The sequence below is a fragment of the Myotis myotis genome, unplaced genomic scaffold (assembly GCF_014108235.1).
Source record: "Myotis myotis isolate mMyoMyo1 unplaced genomic scaffold, mMyoMyo1.p scaffold_m19_p_2, whole genome shotgun sequence".
Taxonomy (NCBI): domain Eukaryota; kingdom Metazoa; phylum Chordata; class Mammalia; order Chiroptera; family Vespertilionidae; genus Myotis; species Myotis myotis.
In genome coordinates, this window is record NW_023416324.1 from 194,451,258 (window position 1) to 194,466,650 (window position 15,393).

A 15,393-nucleotide genomic window follows, 5' to 3' on the forward strand; every position below is an offset into this window, starting at 1 on the left:
GAGCTAGCTACACCACGTGCCCACTCAAGAAGCAGGTACAGTGGGGCCTTGACTTAGGAGTTTAATTCGTTCGGAGACCGAGCTCGTTAAGGAGCTCGTTAACTCAAATTACTTTATCAACTCAATGCAAAAAATCCGCGGAGAGACAGCTGGTATCTCAAAAAACTCGTTAGTCGGGACACTCGTAAGTCAAGGCCCCACTGTACTGGTAAGACTGGCCTGGATGTTACATCTCCTGGGTGCCTGCCACAGGAGCAAGCAAACAGCGAATGAGTGAGAAGACAGATGTTTATGAATTTTGTAAACTGAGGTAAAAATGTTTCCGTTTACACTGGAACTTGTTTTAAGACTGAAAATGAGTCCTAAGCAAATTACTCCTGGGCGCTGCGTGCTCCCCTCCCCCCAGAAACATTGATGGATACACTCATGTGTTTACATGTTCTTTACACAAATGCCTGCCACAGGATCCTACCCCTCCATTCTCCAGTTTCCCGGGATCTTTTAAGAAACTACAACAGTAAGGGATGCTATCTGGTCTCGTTAAGATAAGATAACCCTGATTGGTTATTATCTTCCTGGGATGAGCCAAAGGAAATGGATGTTTCCAGAATTAACTTAATCGGGATTATGTGAAATAACCTCAGCTCCACGAAGCACAAACTTCTCTCTTCTCTAGAAAATTCTCCTTTTACTGAATGATTATTTCGCACTAAAAAATGATAGAAACAAAAATAGATGATTGTGTCCGGCCGGCATGGCTCAGTGGTTGAGCATCAACCTATGAACCAGGAGGTCACAATTTGATTCCTGGTGAGGGCACATGCCCGGCTTGTGGGCTTGATCCCTAGTGTGGGGCATGCAGGAGGCAGCTCTCTGAAAAGAAAAAAGAAAAGAAAAAAAAGATGATGGCAAACAATATAAAGGTCTCCTAAACAGTTTAAATTGCTTTAATGGTCTGGGCATATATACTCTAAAACTATGCATTGGGATCAATTCAAAAGTTTAAAAAGGCTCAACATGCATGTCCAAAGCATAGAAGTATGTCTGCTTGTGGAAGCTGCAAGAGAAGGAGAGGCCCTAACAGCTGAGGTCTGGTCCAATGGCGGTAATTCATCCTTCCCACCTCCGACCCACTGGTAGCTCCCTCTGCCACACCTGAGTATGGGTGTGGCTGGCTCCCTACTGTCCCCTGGATCGAAGCTGATGTATCATCTCCTCCCAGACACCTTCCTCAACCACCTGTTGGTATACACAAACACCGGGAAAAGCCCTGAGACGGAAAACCTACCTCTGTAAGGAAGGCTGGGAAACACTGAAGAAAGGGCAGGCCACTCCAGTCTGCCAGTTAAGTCTGTTAAGGGAAATTTACATTCGAGGCAAATCTTGGGCCTAAAGAATTATATGGAGCAGGGCAGGACGGGTGGGGTGCCGGCGTCAGAGAACGGAAACTGCTTTACCTGCTTGCCCCGTGGCAGGGACCAGCACACGGGGGGGGGGGGGGGGGGGGGGCACAGGGAGAGGGTCCATCAGACGGTCTCTGAGGGATTTAGGGAGACAATCTCTGTTCTGGCCCTGATCTAGCTCGTTGGTCTGGCAATGGTTGTGCCATGGAACAGCCTCTCCTCCACACCACCTCGTAATAGTAAAAGTAGTCACTCTGCCCCCACCACTCCATTTCTTCGGTTATCACCATCTGAAAACCATTATTTATTACTGGGTACACCTGTTTGACCAGGAGCAGAGGAGGGAGAGCGGGTCCGTCTCCCTCAGTGGCAGCCCTGGGCCCAGGACAGGGCGTGGACGGGCACTGAGGTGGGGGACGAAGGTCCTCCCTCCACAGCCCTGCACGCACATCTACTCGCTTGCAGCTGCTCTCATACAGCCAGCCTCCAGCCTCCATGCAACTGTTCCCTTTCTCATCCTCCCTCTTGTGAGTGGGTGTCAGCTAGTAGGCAACATGGCATGATCAGACCAAAATACGAGATCTTTTCTCCTAAAAAACACCGATATTATTCAGGTACGACTGTGACAGCAACCATTTCTGTGCCATGTTATCCCAGGAGTGTGAGTTTGGGGTATGCAGATGTTAGCAGAGCTTCCACCGGCTAAGAGTCAGTTTCTATATTTCAGATTAATTCAAAGAAGGAATGTCAAGTTGACCTGGAGTTCACCACAGAGCACTACAACCCGGAGGTAAGCTGCTGTCATTCATGGAGTCTTTTTGTTGTTGTTGTTCATCCTCACCCGAGGATATTTTTCCATTGCTTATTAGAGTGGGGGGGAGGGGGGCAGGAGAGAGAGAGAGAGAGAAACATTGATGTGAAAGAGACACATCAATTGGTTGCCCCCTACACAGGCCGACCAGGGCTGGGGATTGAACCGCCACCCCCACCCCCCCAAGTACATGCCCTTGACTGGAATCAAACCGGGGATGCTTCAGTCCTTGGGGCCGATACTCTATCCGAACTGGTATCTTATTAGCAACTCGTATGAATTTATTTTTCTGAGTAAGAATACTAATATATAGTGACGTAGAGGTGGGTTTTTTTCTGCCTTTGTTTTCAAGAACGGAGGAGCAGAGCTAGGCAGGACCTCGATTCCACTCCTGCCACGTCACGGCCTTCTGGGGGGCTGCGTGCACAGCAGTCCACACAGCATCACCCTCCTTCCTCGGCCCGGGAGGGAGTTTCACAGCTCCCTCTGGTACCCCTCCCTAGCACCTCAGAGGCCTCCGAATGACTCACTCTCAAATGCCAACCTGTTCCTCTGCCCGTCAGCTGGTGACATTTCTCGTTAGCAGAGCGGCAGAGCGCGGGCCAGCTCCAGAAGCTGCCTTACATGGAGGCTTTCTGTGAGACACACGCGGGACCGGTGCTCGCCACAGGCGTCAGTAGCCCCTACATCTGACCAGGCACCCAGGGTTTGCCAATTCCCTTTTCCCTGTTCCCAAGAAGAGAGTAAACAGAGAACATACAGTAACTAGACCAGACGAACCTCCATGCGCTGGGCGAGGCTGGGAGGCAGCAGCAGGGTGGAGGCCAAAATCCCCTCTCCGTGGTGCTGAATGGAAGCAGCCAGGGAAGAGCAGGAGGGGGCCAGCACTGAAAGGTCTTGGGTGGCAGAGCTGGGGGTCAGGGGGGACAGCCGTGACCCCCCAGCCCGATGCTTCTGGAACAACGCTGCCAGTATTCAGAAACAAGCCCTAACAAGACAACAATATACTCTCACGTTGCTAATTAACCTAAGAATTAAAATGTTTCTTAAAGCTTAAGGAAGATGCCTTTCATTTCTAGAGCTGCAAACTGAAAGCATTGGATTAAAGCTAAAGGGGAACAATTACTAGATTATTTTTGATCAACAATATGTGTCTCTGACGAGCACAGCTCGCTAATTGAAGTGTCCATGTCAGGGGGTGAGGAGTCTTTCATCTCCAGACAACGGCTTTGATTCTGTGGCACTGTTCTGGGGGGTAGAGAGAGGAGGGGAAAACAAAAAGGGGCGATACCTGGTTTTCTCTCTTCCTTGGAAATGGCTTTGACATCAAAGCAGACTGTGTGCCGGCCTGGTTCTGCCTTTGGTAATCCTCTTCCTGACGCCCGCCACCTCTTTCTCCACGTTGCACTCACTATTTATCAGGATTTTCATGCACCACGGGCATCTCCTCTGGTTCACAGCTCATGGAGGAACAGTTGTCCGCTGGAAGCCCATAAGCAGATCCCATTTTAATAACAGTTTGTTTCCTTGGGGGCTTTTTTCTTTTTAAGTTTATTTTTGGTTGTTGTTGACATTTGAAACTCCACCAGTTTAAAGGACTGAAAACGTGAAAAGAATTCAACAGCTTAACCAACCACATTGTGACAGGGGCCCACGAATGGGTGTGAGTGGGGCCATGGCTAGAGGCCTGGGAACTTCCTCAAATTCCAGGCTGTGTAGTTGGGATTTTTCTGGGACTAGGCTCCCTGGCTTTCGATGTGGGGTTATGGACTGTGTGACCTTTGCAAAAGGGTGAAATGAGTCAGACGCCCGAGTGCCCTTGAAGCACCCCCTCTCCCGCCCCAGCTGTCTCTGGGTGGAGCATTGGGGAGATCCCAGAATGCTCAGCACGTGCACGTTGACATGTGAATGCAGGCAGGCACAGCTAGGTCACCCGGGTAGTCGGATTAGTCCCATTGGGTGACTTCTGCCTCCACTGCATCTGCATTAGATGTGAATGGACATGGAGTTAGTACAGAGCCAGGGCTTTACAAGACAGACATGAGCTGGAGCCGTGGCTCACCACTTCCTGGCGTGACATGCAGTAGCTTCCTCTTTAAACTGCGGTATCTTCATCTGTAAAATTGGAACAAGACCGAGTTCATAGGGCAGCATGAAGATGTGGCCATTTTTATTCATAGGAACCAGCTTCACCTTCGGGTTCCAGTTAGAAAGAAAGCTGGAGATCCAGCTCGACATGTTGGTCCACAGCAGAGTAAAGCGCCCGCTCTCCTCCAGGCTTGAGCAGGCAGTACTCACCGGCATGGGTGGTGTTTCTCTGGGACAGGCCCAGCGTTGTTTTGTAAGAGAATCATTTTTTTTAATGGATTTTTAGAGAGAGGAAGAGGGATAGATAGAAACATCCATGAGAAAGAAACATCATCTATCGGCTGCCTTCTGCATGCCCCTTACTGGGGATCAAGCCTGAAACCTGGGCATGTGCTCCGACCCAGAATTGAACGGGCAAGCTCTTGGTTCCTGGGTCGACTCTCAACCACTGAGCCACACCAGCCAGGCAGAAAGCAGGAGTTTAAATGACAGCAAAGAATGAAGGACAATTGTGTTCAGCTATGAGCACAAAAATCACTTTCTATAAAGCAAAGGCCACTACATCTGTTGAGCCAGTGATACCTGCCATGTACAAGGAACTTCTCAGTTTTGTGTGTTTGTGTACTGGGGTGGTGGGGAGAAGGAACCAAGCTATTTAATTCCAAACTCTTTATTTCAGGAAGGCGAGGAACGTTTGGGGAAATGTTCCGCTCAAGTGTTTTTCAAGAATGAGAAACCCAGGCCCACCATCAATGTCACCTGTACACGGTTCATGGAGAAGAGCAAAAGACAACAAGAGGATTACCTGCTCTACAAGCACATGAAGCAGCTCAAAGACCCCTTGGATGTCATCAGCATACCTGGTATGGACCAGCTGATCTGGAATGTCTCTGTCCAGGAATGCATAAAATTATGAAGTCTTAAAAAAGAATGATCATTTAAGTTTTTATCCCCCAAATGGCACTTTAATCCAACTATAAAATGTGGCATTTAAACAAAACTTGTTATATAAACAAAACTCAGAAGTACATTTTCCTGTTCTTCACCTCCAGTACAATGTAGGATCTGTGCTCTCCAGGACCTGGGCAAGGCAAGAGGTGCCTCTCCAAGGAATGGGTAGACGTCTTTGCAACAGGACACACATGTAGGGGTGCACTTTTCCGGGGAGAGTAGAGCCTGAAGTGACATTGCTAGCAGTTTCTGATGGTTGCTTTGGAAACTCGAGGTGACCCCATCCAGGGCCTGCACTGTGCCCATCGCGGCCATCCGCCCCAGGGCTGAGCGAGCCGACTGTCGAGGGCCTTCTTGGGGGCCCGCAGAGGAGTCGAGTTGATCTTATTTTAGAGCGAGAGCTAATGGGCAGCGGTGCCATCTCTAATAAGAGACTTGCCCTCTGCCCTGAGTGACTCAGCGGAGTGGAGCAGAGCCCATCTGTTCTGGCACTCAGCAGGGTGCGGGCAGCATGGACGCTCAGCTCTTACCGGCAAATTCAATTTCCAAACCACAAGAGTCACCTCTGGATCTGCACTGGGGTATTAAGCTTGACATCTGACCAGTGCTGCAGCACTTCCCTTCCCACCGCCTGTCACAGCTCACTTGTTCGCTCAGAGACCGGGACAGATCCGCCTCAATGTGGGGGCCCATGGTCTCCATTCCTGAGCTGTCTGTGCCCCGTCAATGTTCTTAAAACCCGAGGTGGGCTCGGACCCTCGCGTTCCTCAAGTTCAGAAGCTCAGATAACTCTTATTGTAGCTCTCTGACGACTTAGATGAAACCATGTTCCAAATAATTGTGAGGAGCAACTCAAATCCCATGTTATAGAATTTGCTTATATTTAGCACTGCCTGAAATATATGGCCTAATGGCAAATACTTTATATAGTTATTTAGGGATTTTTCTTCTCCCCTTGGCATCAGTTGGGGAAATGGGGTTTTATATATCCTCCTTAAAACACAAATTTTAGAAAATGTATAGGACCTCTTCTTTGAAGATTTGCCACAATATCACTAGATTTTGGACACTTGTTAGTAGTGCAGGTTAATTGGTTCTTGTTCAGTTAATAAAGCCTGTATGCCCACAAGGGTCGTTCGATAACAAGCCAACTCAATGTGGCTACTATGAAGCATCAAAAAATTTTTTTTAATAGAATGTACCTCTCATCCACAAAATTTACAAGTTCTCTTGTCACTTTCAATTCAGCAGAGACATTTAATGGTGCTGTTTACAGCCTGTCCATGTATATAAAATTATCTACTTAGAACGGAAAAAAGGAGTTTGGCTTTAGACGAAGTGAGTAAAAACCATGGAGATATCCGTGGAGTAGCCAGTTCCAATCTCAGCGGATTCTCCTGAGCAGTTAATCCGCCCACGGTTCTGGGCCATCATAGGGCAGTCTCTCTACCATTGATGTGAGACCATCAAATCCACTTCAGGGCATCCTTGCTCCACATTGCTTCCCCCTAAAAGAGTTGTCTGGACTCTACTATGTGTGAAAATGTCACCTTTTCTAATGAGTTCATAAGCTTCTATTAGGCGAGCCCAAGTATACTACAGGCGAAGGAAAGGACTGAGGTCAAGTCCTCCTTTGGGTTCTGGGGCAGGGCCACCAGCATTTATACTTTCAAATTCCCTCATTAGTCACTGTGTTCAGTGTAACTAATTTACCTTCTCTGCTAATGGGTTTTCATCTCACAAGTCCACGAACAGTTATCACACAAATTACTTGCTAAAATGTGAGTTCCTAAAAGTCACAAGAGGTCCTTTAGTAATCACTGTATCCCTCCCTCTAGCGGTGTCTGATATTAAGTAGAGTTTTTTGGCAAATGTTTGCTGAATTAAGAAGACTGCAGGTACAAAAACAACGCCACAGGAAAAACCCCAATTGATGTGTTAACAAGTGATAGAAATGTTGCCAATGCGTTGATCAGAAACGGACAAAGACATCAGTCAGGTCGGCAGAGACCTTTCTATGACTATGATGACAGTAGACCCCAAACCAGGTTAGGGGGCGAAGATCACTGAGAGATGTTTTGATCTAATTAGGAAAGGCTTCTCAACTAAAAGATGTTAGATTAACTGAGTATCATTATAGCTCTTCTTTTGTATTTATATAGTACAGCACATAGCCATGAAACTGTCTTATAGCAACTTGACTCGAAGCACGTAAATCTCAGTGTGATGTAGAAAGAAACAAATATTGCTAAAGGTCCTGCTGTGAGAGAGATGACTGATATGACTAAGCCCTTATTTAATTGCTGAAATTTCTGAAGTTTTGTTCCCAAAATGCTTAATATAATTTTGTGTGTGTGTGTGTTCTCAGACAGTCATGGACATATTGATCCCTCGCTCAGACCCATCTGGGACTTAGCTTTTCTTGGCAGCTCTTACGTGATGTGGGAAAAGACAACGCAGTTCTTACACTACTACATGGCACAGCTCAGCAGTGTGAAGCAGTGGGTAAGGAAAATGGAACATTAACTTGTGCCACGAGAGATAAAACCAAATGCAGTGTGCTTAGACTAAATTAATGTGAGTTTCCAATTTCACAGCAAGAGTTTTAATTGCATTTCACTCATTCAATAAATATGCGAATGCTTGCAATGGGCCAGGGGATGGATATAGCAGAGGACAGAAAACACAGTGCAGCTGCCCATAGGGAGATGAATTCTAGTGAGGGAAGACAGTGAACGGATGAACAGGCAAAGAGGTGTCAAATGGTGGTGAGTGCTGTGGAGAAAAATTAAGTATAGTCTAAAGGAGGGCCCTTCGGAGTTGAGCAGAAGTGACGCTGGAGCAGAGGCCAGAGAAGTGAGAGAGGGCCCTGCTCCCACAGGGAAGAGGCCTTCCTGGTGTGGCCAATGGGGTGGAGAGAGATCAGCGAAGCCAGTGTGACGGGAACGGTGGTGGTGGTGGTGGTGGGGGGGGGGGGGGCGGCGGCGGGCCAGGAGGGGCCAGTTCATGTCAGGCCCGGAGGCTGTTAGAAGATTTCTCTCTTCTCTCTCTCTCTCTCTCTCTCTCTCTCTCTCTCTCTCTCTCTCTCTCTCCCTCTCCCTCTCCCTCTCTCCCTCTCTCCCTCTCATTATGCGACGTTAGCTGAGGAGTGACATGATCTGACTTACAATAGGATCATTCTGGCTGCTCTGTTGAGAACAGATTGTACAGACGCGAAGGTGGAAGCAGGACAGCCAGTGAAGCACTGCAGTAACCCAGGCACGGCCTGGCGGGAGCCTGGGCCCGGGGGTGGCAGTGCAGGTGGCGAGACACTTGGATTGAGGAGATGTTCTGCAGACAGACTGATAGTATTTGCTGATGGGTTGGGTATGGACAGCAGAGGGTGAGAAAAGTTGAGGGTGATTTGTAGGATCTTGGCCTGAGTAACTGGAAAGGGAGATTTCATTAATTGATTGGAGAAGACTACAGGAAAAAACAGAATAAGGGAGAAACTAGCTTGATTTGGGGCACACTAAATTCTATGTCCAAGTAGAGGATATGTAGTCCTCTGTACATAGGAGTCTCAGAACAGGGAAGGGTCGGGGCTGCACTTGTCACACGGTAGGTGTTTTTTTAGGCCATGAGACCGGCTATCACAGAGAATGAGTGTTACATAGAGAAGAAAAGGAGTTACGTAAGGATTGAGCCCTGGAACGCTTCTAACGTTAGAGGCTGGAGACAGAAAAAGTGTTTTAAGGATGAGAATCAACTGACTGTATCAAAAGCAGATGGAAAGTCGAGTGAGATGAGGACTGAGGCTTAACCATTTGATTCGGGCGGTGGGAAGTCAATGGGAGCTTATCACAATCACAGCTGTCTCCTCCCCCGCACAGCGTGGGCAAAGCCCGCCTGGAGTAGGCTCAGAAGGGAATAGGGGGAGAAGTGGACACTCCATCTCTTTTTAAAAGTTGGCTATAAAGGAAGTAAAAGAAAGGGAGGGGCTATAGCTGGAGGATGGGCAAGCACAGACTTGAAAGAACGTTTGTTTCATTTGTATTTTTAGGTTTCAGTTGTATTCTAGGAGATTTAGCAGATTTATATGTTGATGAGAAAAATCCAGGAGAGAGGGCAAAGTGGACTTGTAGGAAGGAGATAGTTGGAGTTAATATCTCTGAGCAGGCAAGAGCAGGTAAGATCAATCCAGATGATCTGAGGCAGGACCGTGGAGAGCGCACCTGGGCAGGAGGCAGAGAAGAGTGGCCGAGATGCTGGGAGGAGGGTGGATGGCATGGTGGTAGATGTGGAAGTTCTATTTCAAACGGCTTATGTCTTCTAAGTGAAAAGTGAGGCAGCCACCAGCTGCAAGCAAGCGTGAGACAGGTTTGGGAGTGCAAGGACTTCAGCATCACAGTGCACTGCAGGCCCTGGGGTTATCTGTGGTTGTGGAGTTAGAGGAGGACCAGTCCCTCTTGGCTGGGTGGTGAGGGCATGGAATGAGCCAGGGCTGGAGTTCTTGTCAGGCAAGTGTGATGTAGAGAGAGAGGCATTTCCAGAATAAACAAAATCAACTACTGTGAGAGGCAAGCTGAGCTGACCGCAAGTATAAATGTCTACAAATCACTTCCTTCATGCTATGTGAAGCAGTACATTCACCCATGGATTGGATCCTTGTACTCTTGCATCACGTCAGCACTAGGAATGCCCTTAACACTCTGGTGGGCCTTGCAGAGGCCACTTGTAGATCAGACAACTACAAACACAGCTTTTCTCTAGATAGACACTTCTTTCCCTTTAAATAGTGCTTTTTAATAGAAATTACCACTTAATTGGTTGTTGCTATATAACTAGATAAAACACTCTCCCTCTTTCTCGCTCATCTCCCAAGACAATCACATCCTTAACAAGAGTCTTCCGCCCTAACTGAGAAGTCAGGCGAAACTTTGTTTACGGTGTGGAAGGCAGTGCCAAGATAATGAACTCAAGGAATTAATGAGAGGAAAACTCAACAGGCGCCAATCAACACAGAGGCAACACAGAGGAAATTAGGATCTTTTAACATCAGTGTTTTCCTTTCTCTTACAGTTGTGCATGACACACTGCCAAAATAAACACCAGGACATACCACAGTGTGGGAGCAGCCCATTTCTCTCCTGTTCTAGTCAGGCCGTCATCTGTCTACCCATGTCTCTCAAACCACCCTGCACGTGGGAAAGTAGAACAATGGAGTCGTGGAAAACAAAAATGCTGGTTCATCAGAGACAGTGTCACAGATTAGGGGCTTGAGAGTTTCTTGCGTTGTGGGGTTTGGGTTTTGGATGAATAACTGAATATGTAACTGACTTGCTGGGTCACCCAAGACAAACTACTTCATCTCTTAGGGCCCATTAACGGAGGATTTCCTGAAGTCCTTGAAGCTAACATAAATCTCAGTCACTGAATTGGGAAATTTGGTTTCAAGGTTGATAACCCATTTCAGCTCAGAGTTCTCTTATTTTTAAATTCTGCCATTCGGTGGCCACTAAAGATTCCTGTGATTTTTCAGCAAAAGCAGCAACATAACAAAAAGCAGTGATTTTCACTGCATTTTAGAGGGGAAGGGGAAGAGAAAGAGAGAGAAAGAGAAACATTGAATGGTAGCTTCCCACATGCTCCCCAATCACAGGTCCTGACTGGACTGAACCCACAACCTAGGCATTTGCCCAGGCTGGGAATCAAACCCGGAACCTTTCAGTGTATGGGATGACACTCCTGCTGACTGACCCACACCAGCCAGGGCCAACAATAATTTTTATTTTTATTTTATTTTGTTAATCCTCACCTGAGGATATTTTTCTATTGATTATTAGAGAGTAGAAGGGATCGGGAGAGACAGAAAGAGAAACATCAATGCCAGAGAGACACATCGATTGGTTGCCTCCGGCACGAACCCTGACTGGGGGTCAGGGATAGAGCCTGCAACCAAGGTACATGCCCTTGACCGGAATCGAACCCACAACCCTTCAGTCCACGGGCCAACACTCTATCCACTCAGCCAAATCAGGTAGGGCAAGCAACAATTTTTAAAAAGTCACTAAGATCAGGAAATCTAGGTACTGTCCCGAGAGACTAGAAGCAGGATGGCAGGGCTGATAAAGCCACGGCCGTCCAGTACAGAAACAGCAAGTGACTGGAGGTGCTCTGTGGCCCTTGGTAGCTCAGAAAGTATAGCGATTATTGTTTTTCCAAATGCTTTCTGGGTGGGAATTACCATCTTTACACTTAGGGTTAAACTCACATTTCAATGCAAGTGTGTCAGGAAGTGCAGGCTTATAAACCCACAGCTTCATATAAGCAAAGTCTGAATGGTGTGCGGGCTATGAAAGAAAGGATTGAATACCAATGTAAGACCATCTTACTGGCACAATTATTGCGTTAGAACCGAACAACAGATGTCATTCCCAATACCATGAGGACTATGCCAAGGGCAGGGGAGATACTTGTTGGCCAGAGAAGAAGAAAAAGGACAAGGACTTTCCCTACACTCTTGCCTTTAATACGAATTGAGAATAGTACATCTGAGCATTGTTCCAACTCTTATCAACACCAGACATTGTCAGCAACCCAGACTACCTAATCTGCAGCCCGTCACTATCAATCAATTCAAGTCCTGCTGTCGAAAGAGGCCCCCGGTGGCCAAGGCACATTACAGAAACCATCTTATCTACCTTATGTATTCAGCTAAGAAAATCTACTTTATATTAATAGCCTGAGCTTACTCACTCTCTACTAAAACCACACTGGTTCTTCTAAGGATCATTCTCTCTTTTTTGGGGGGATTTGGGTAGGGGTGGAGGCGGTGGGGTGGTGCAAAAGTAAAAGGGAACAAACAAAATACTTCCAGTCTGCCTCTAGGAAGATTAAAGTGCTGAGTTACCAGAAAATGTCACAGAAAATCACCACCAATTTGGACTATAATGATGTGGCATTTTGTGACGATTTGAATAGACGCCAAGGAGATTATTTCTGAATAATATTAAAAATAATGACTTCTTGGCAGAGCTCCATTCGGCGAGGACAGTTTAACCCTGGAATACCTTGCCAGCTGGGGTGTACACTGTCCCCTCTGTAGTTCTGTAAAAGCCCCGCTGTTTGGTTTGGTTTAAGGGTGTTTCCACCTGGAGGAGGAATAACCCATAAAACAGAAATGCAAGGGTCTGTTTCAGTGACTTCACTGAGGAGGGTCTTCATAAAGTGGTACCTGCTTTCCAAGCATTATAATAATCCATTTTTTTGTATGAAAAAATGGGTAACACTGTAGCAGAATAATTTGTCAAATGGAGTTGGAATCCCAGTTTCCAGACTTGCCTGTTGTTGTTTTTTGCCTCAAATCTGTAGACAGCCATGATTCAGAAATGCTGTTTGCAGAAACAGAATAAGAAGGCATTGACCTGAAAAACATGTTGTTTATAAGGAAAACCAATTTTTTTTTTTATGATAGAAGAATACATGGTTAATAGAGAGGCCTTGAGAAATAGTACGGGCAGCACAAAAGCTTGAGACAAGTCATACAACGCAGTGGCCTGCTGGTATGGGCCATCTTGAGGCCACCATTTCCTTTCAAGGTCAAGGTAGTTACCAGATGAAGGTCAAGCAAGGCTACCTACACCCTTAAACCCAACAATGCCAAACTGACCACTGGGGTCTCCAGAAACCGTTTTTTTATAAAAGCGACACTGGGTATCCTCTCATGAGTTCTCTGACTGTACAGCCTGTGCCTCCGATACTTGCTTTGACTATTTGCATGTTCACTGCCAGGCAGGAGGGAAGGAAATCTACCCATGATGCAGACACACAGAAAAACAGTCAATTTCTGATCAAACCAGGCCCTCTCATTTCCTCTCCCTCTAGCACCCTCCCCACCTGTTGGAAAGTTCATGGTTTGTAAAAATCTCCATCATTTTAAGCAAAATTTAATATCAAATCCTTTTGTTTGACTTTGCTTTTTTACAATAGTCTCAATAAAACCTAGTAGATTGAAATTATAAAATTAAAACTATGGCCCGGCCAGTGTGCCTCAGTGGTTGAGTGTGGACCTATGAACCAGGTCACGATTCCAGTCAGGGCACATGCCCGGGTTGCAAGCTCAATCCTCAGTGGGGGACATGCAGGAGGCAGCCAATCAATGATTTGCTCTTATCATTGATGTCTCTATCTCTCTCCCTCTCCCTTCCTCTCTGAAATCAATAAAAATATATTTTAAAAAATTATAATCCAAGTTGAATTTATTTTATTTTCTTCCCTTCCATTTTTACGATAGATAAGGATCCTAGCTTCTACTCCCACCGCCACCAAAAAAAAACACACCAAAAAACCAGGAAGTGTCAAAAATAAAATAGGAAATTGGTTTAGTTACTAGTAAAACTTACAGAAATCAAGTGAATAAGAGGTGAGGAAGATTGCCTGCCACTTTACAATAAGCAGTGCACTGGTTGAAGAGGCAGTGCGGACAGTGGAGTCGGTAGATCTGGGCTTGAATCCCCATTTGCCATTTACTAGCTGCAACCTCAAGCTATCTCCCTTGTAAAACGAGGCTCATAACACGTACTCTTGTAAGGCAGTCAGAATTACATGAAAACCTGACTCCAGTGCTTAGCACAGAACCTGGCCCATGTGGCAGCCTCAAAGGACTGGCTGCTCTGCCCCTTGTCTTATTGCCTGGCACATCAGGGCTAACATATCAGCTTGAGGTGCATATACAGTACCTAATTCCCGAGGTTGCCAAAAGATTCTCCCTATCCCCACCGACCTTAGCCTCCATCAAAAACCATAAATATTAGAGAAAAAGTGATAGACAGTCAATAGATTCTCATAGAACTCAATGACCAAACAATAAGAATCCATGACTTCCGTATCTTGATGCAGGATCCTACCCAAGGGAAACATGGCTAAAATCCAAGAGACAGAAGGAGAGTCCAGGCATCACCCGGTTTATAAGAGAAGCCTTCCAAATTCTGAGCTAATCTATACCTACCTGTTGGTTACACTAACTCTTCTTTCCTTTCTCTAGAAAACAGATGAGGATGCCATTGATTTTGACTATACGGTCCTACTCCATGAATTCTCAACACAGGTAAAACACAACATTATACATAGACTTGTTTTTACCAGAATTTTTTGCAGCTCTTAATGTTTTAAAATCCTTATTTCCTAGGAAATCATTCCCTGTCGTATTCACTTGGTCTGGCACCCGAGCAAACCCCTTAAAGTGAAGTACCACTGTCAGGGGCCGCAGGCACCAGAGGAAGCCTCTGGAATTGAAGAAGGATCAGCTGCGGCACCGACGACGGGACTTACCAATTACTGAAAAGGAAAGAAGAAGACCTGCTGTCCCAAATCCTAAACACAATGACTGTACAAAGCAGCCTAAGTCATTATTCTAGTAAAATAGCCAGTGTCTAAGGCATCCTAATAATTCGGAAAGCCTGCGATGCTCAACAATGAAAAGATACTGGGTTTTTTAAAAGATAATATATTTCAATGAAAGCCAATTGTAGGGAAAATATTATCTGTTTAAAAGGAATTATACTATTTTTATGTTTTTAAGCAAGTATTCTTTTATAACTTGATAGCGACTTTTAAATAAATGTTTACATTTCTAAATCAACTGTTAAGTATGTTTGTAGAGATTTGTAGGCAAATTCTGTGCTAAGATGGATTTAAATGAACTCTTAATATTGTTTAATTCATATTTTACAAATAAAAATAGAGCATCTCACAGATAAAGCCTAGTGTCTGCAAACATGTATTAAATGGGACAGTGATGTAACTGTAAGTATAGAAAGTATTTACAGTTTTCACTTTTAAGGACAACTTGGACCCAGTGCTGGCATAAATAATTTACAACAACAGGGGGTAGAGATTAACCAGGGAATTTATATGCATATAAGTGCATAGCCCATGGACACAGACAACAGGGTGGCGAAGGGTGGGTGTGGGGAGGAGGTGGTCAATGGGAAAAAAACAATAAACACAAAGGGGACATCTTTTACTTTTAACAATAAGATTTTTTTTTTTTTTTTTTTTTTTTTTTTAAAAAAGAGAAAAATGCCGAGGCCGGTTTGGCTCAGTGGATGGAGCGTCGGCCTGCGGACTGGAGGGTCCCGGGTTCGATTCCGGTCGGGG

At 45.8% G+C, this 15,393-nt stretch overlaps 1 protein-coding gene across 2 annotated transcripts in view; it reads left to right on the forward strand.

The window, feature by feature from the left end:
• Positions 1–14,871, forward strand: part of RARRES1 (retinoic acid receptor responder 1) — a 30,534-nt gene extending 15,663 nt beyond the window's left edge. The window contains exons 2-6 of one of the 2 annotated variants that reach the window (XM_036351936.1): positions 2,131–2,193; positions 4,982–5,165; positions 7,622–7,758; positions 14,279–14,341; positions 14,423–14,871. In XM_036351936.1, coding sequence (XP_036207829.1) covers positions 2,131–2,193; positions 4,982–5,165; positions 7,622–7,758; positions 14,279–14,341; positions 14,423–14,575 — 600 coding nt within the window. In that variant the 3' untranslated portion in view covers positions 14,576–14,871. The remainder of the gene's footprint in view (positions 1–2,130; positions 2,194–4,981; positions 5,166–7,621; positions 7,759–14,278; positions 14,342–14,422) is intronic. The other variant, XR_004974329.1, reaches the window with a different exon arrangement.
• The last annotated feature ends 522 nt before the right edge of the window (positions 14,872–15,393 follow it).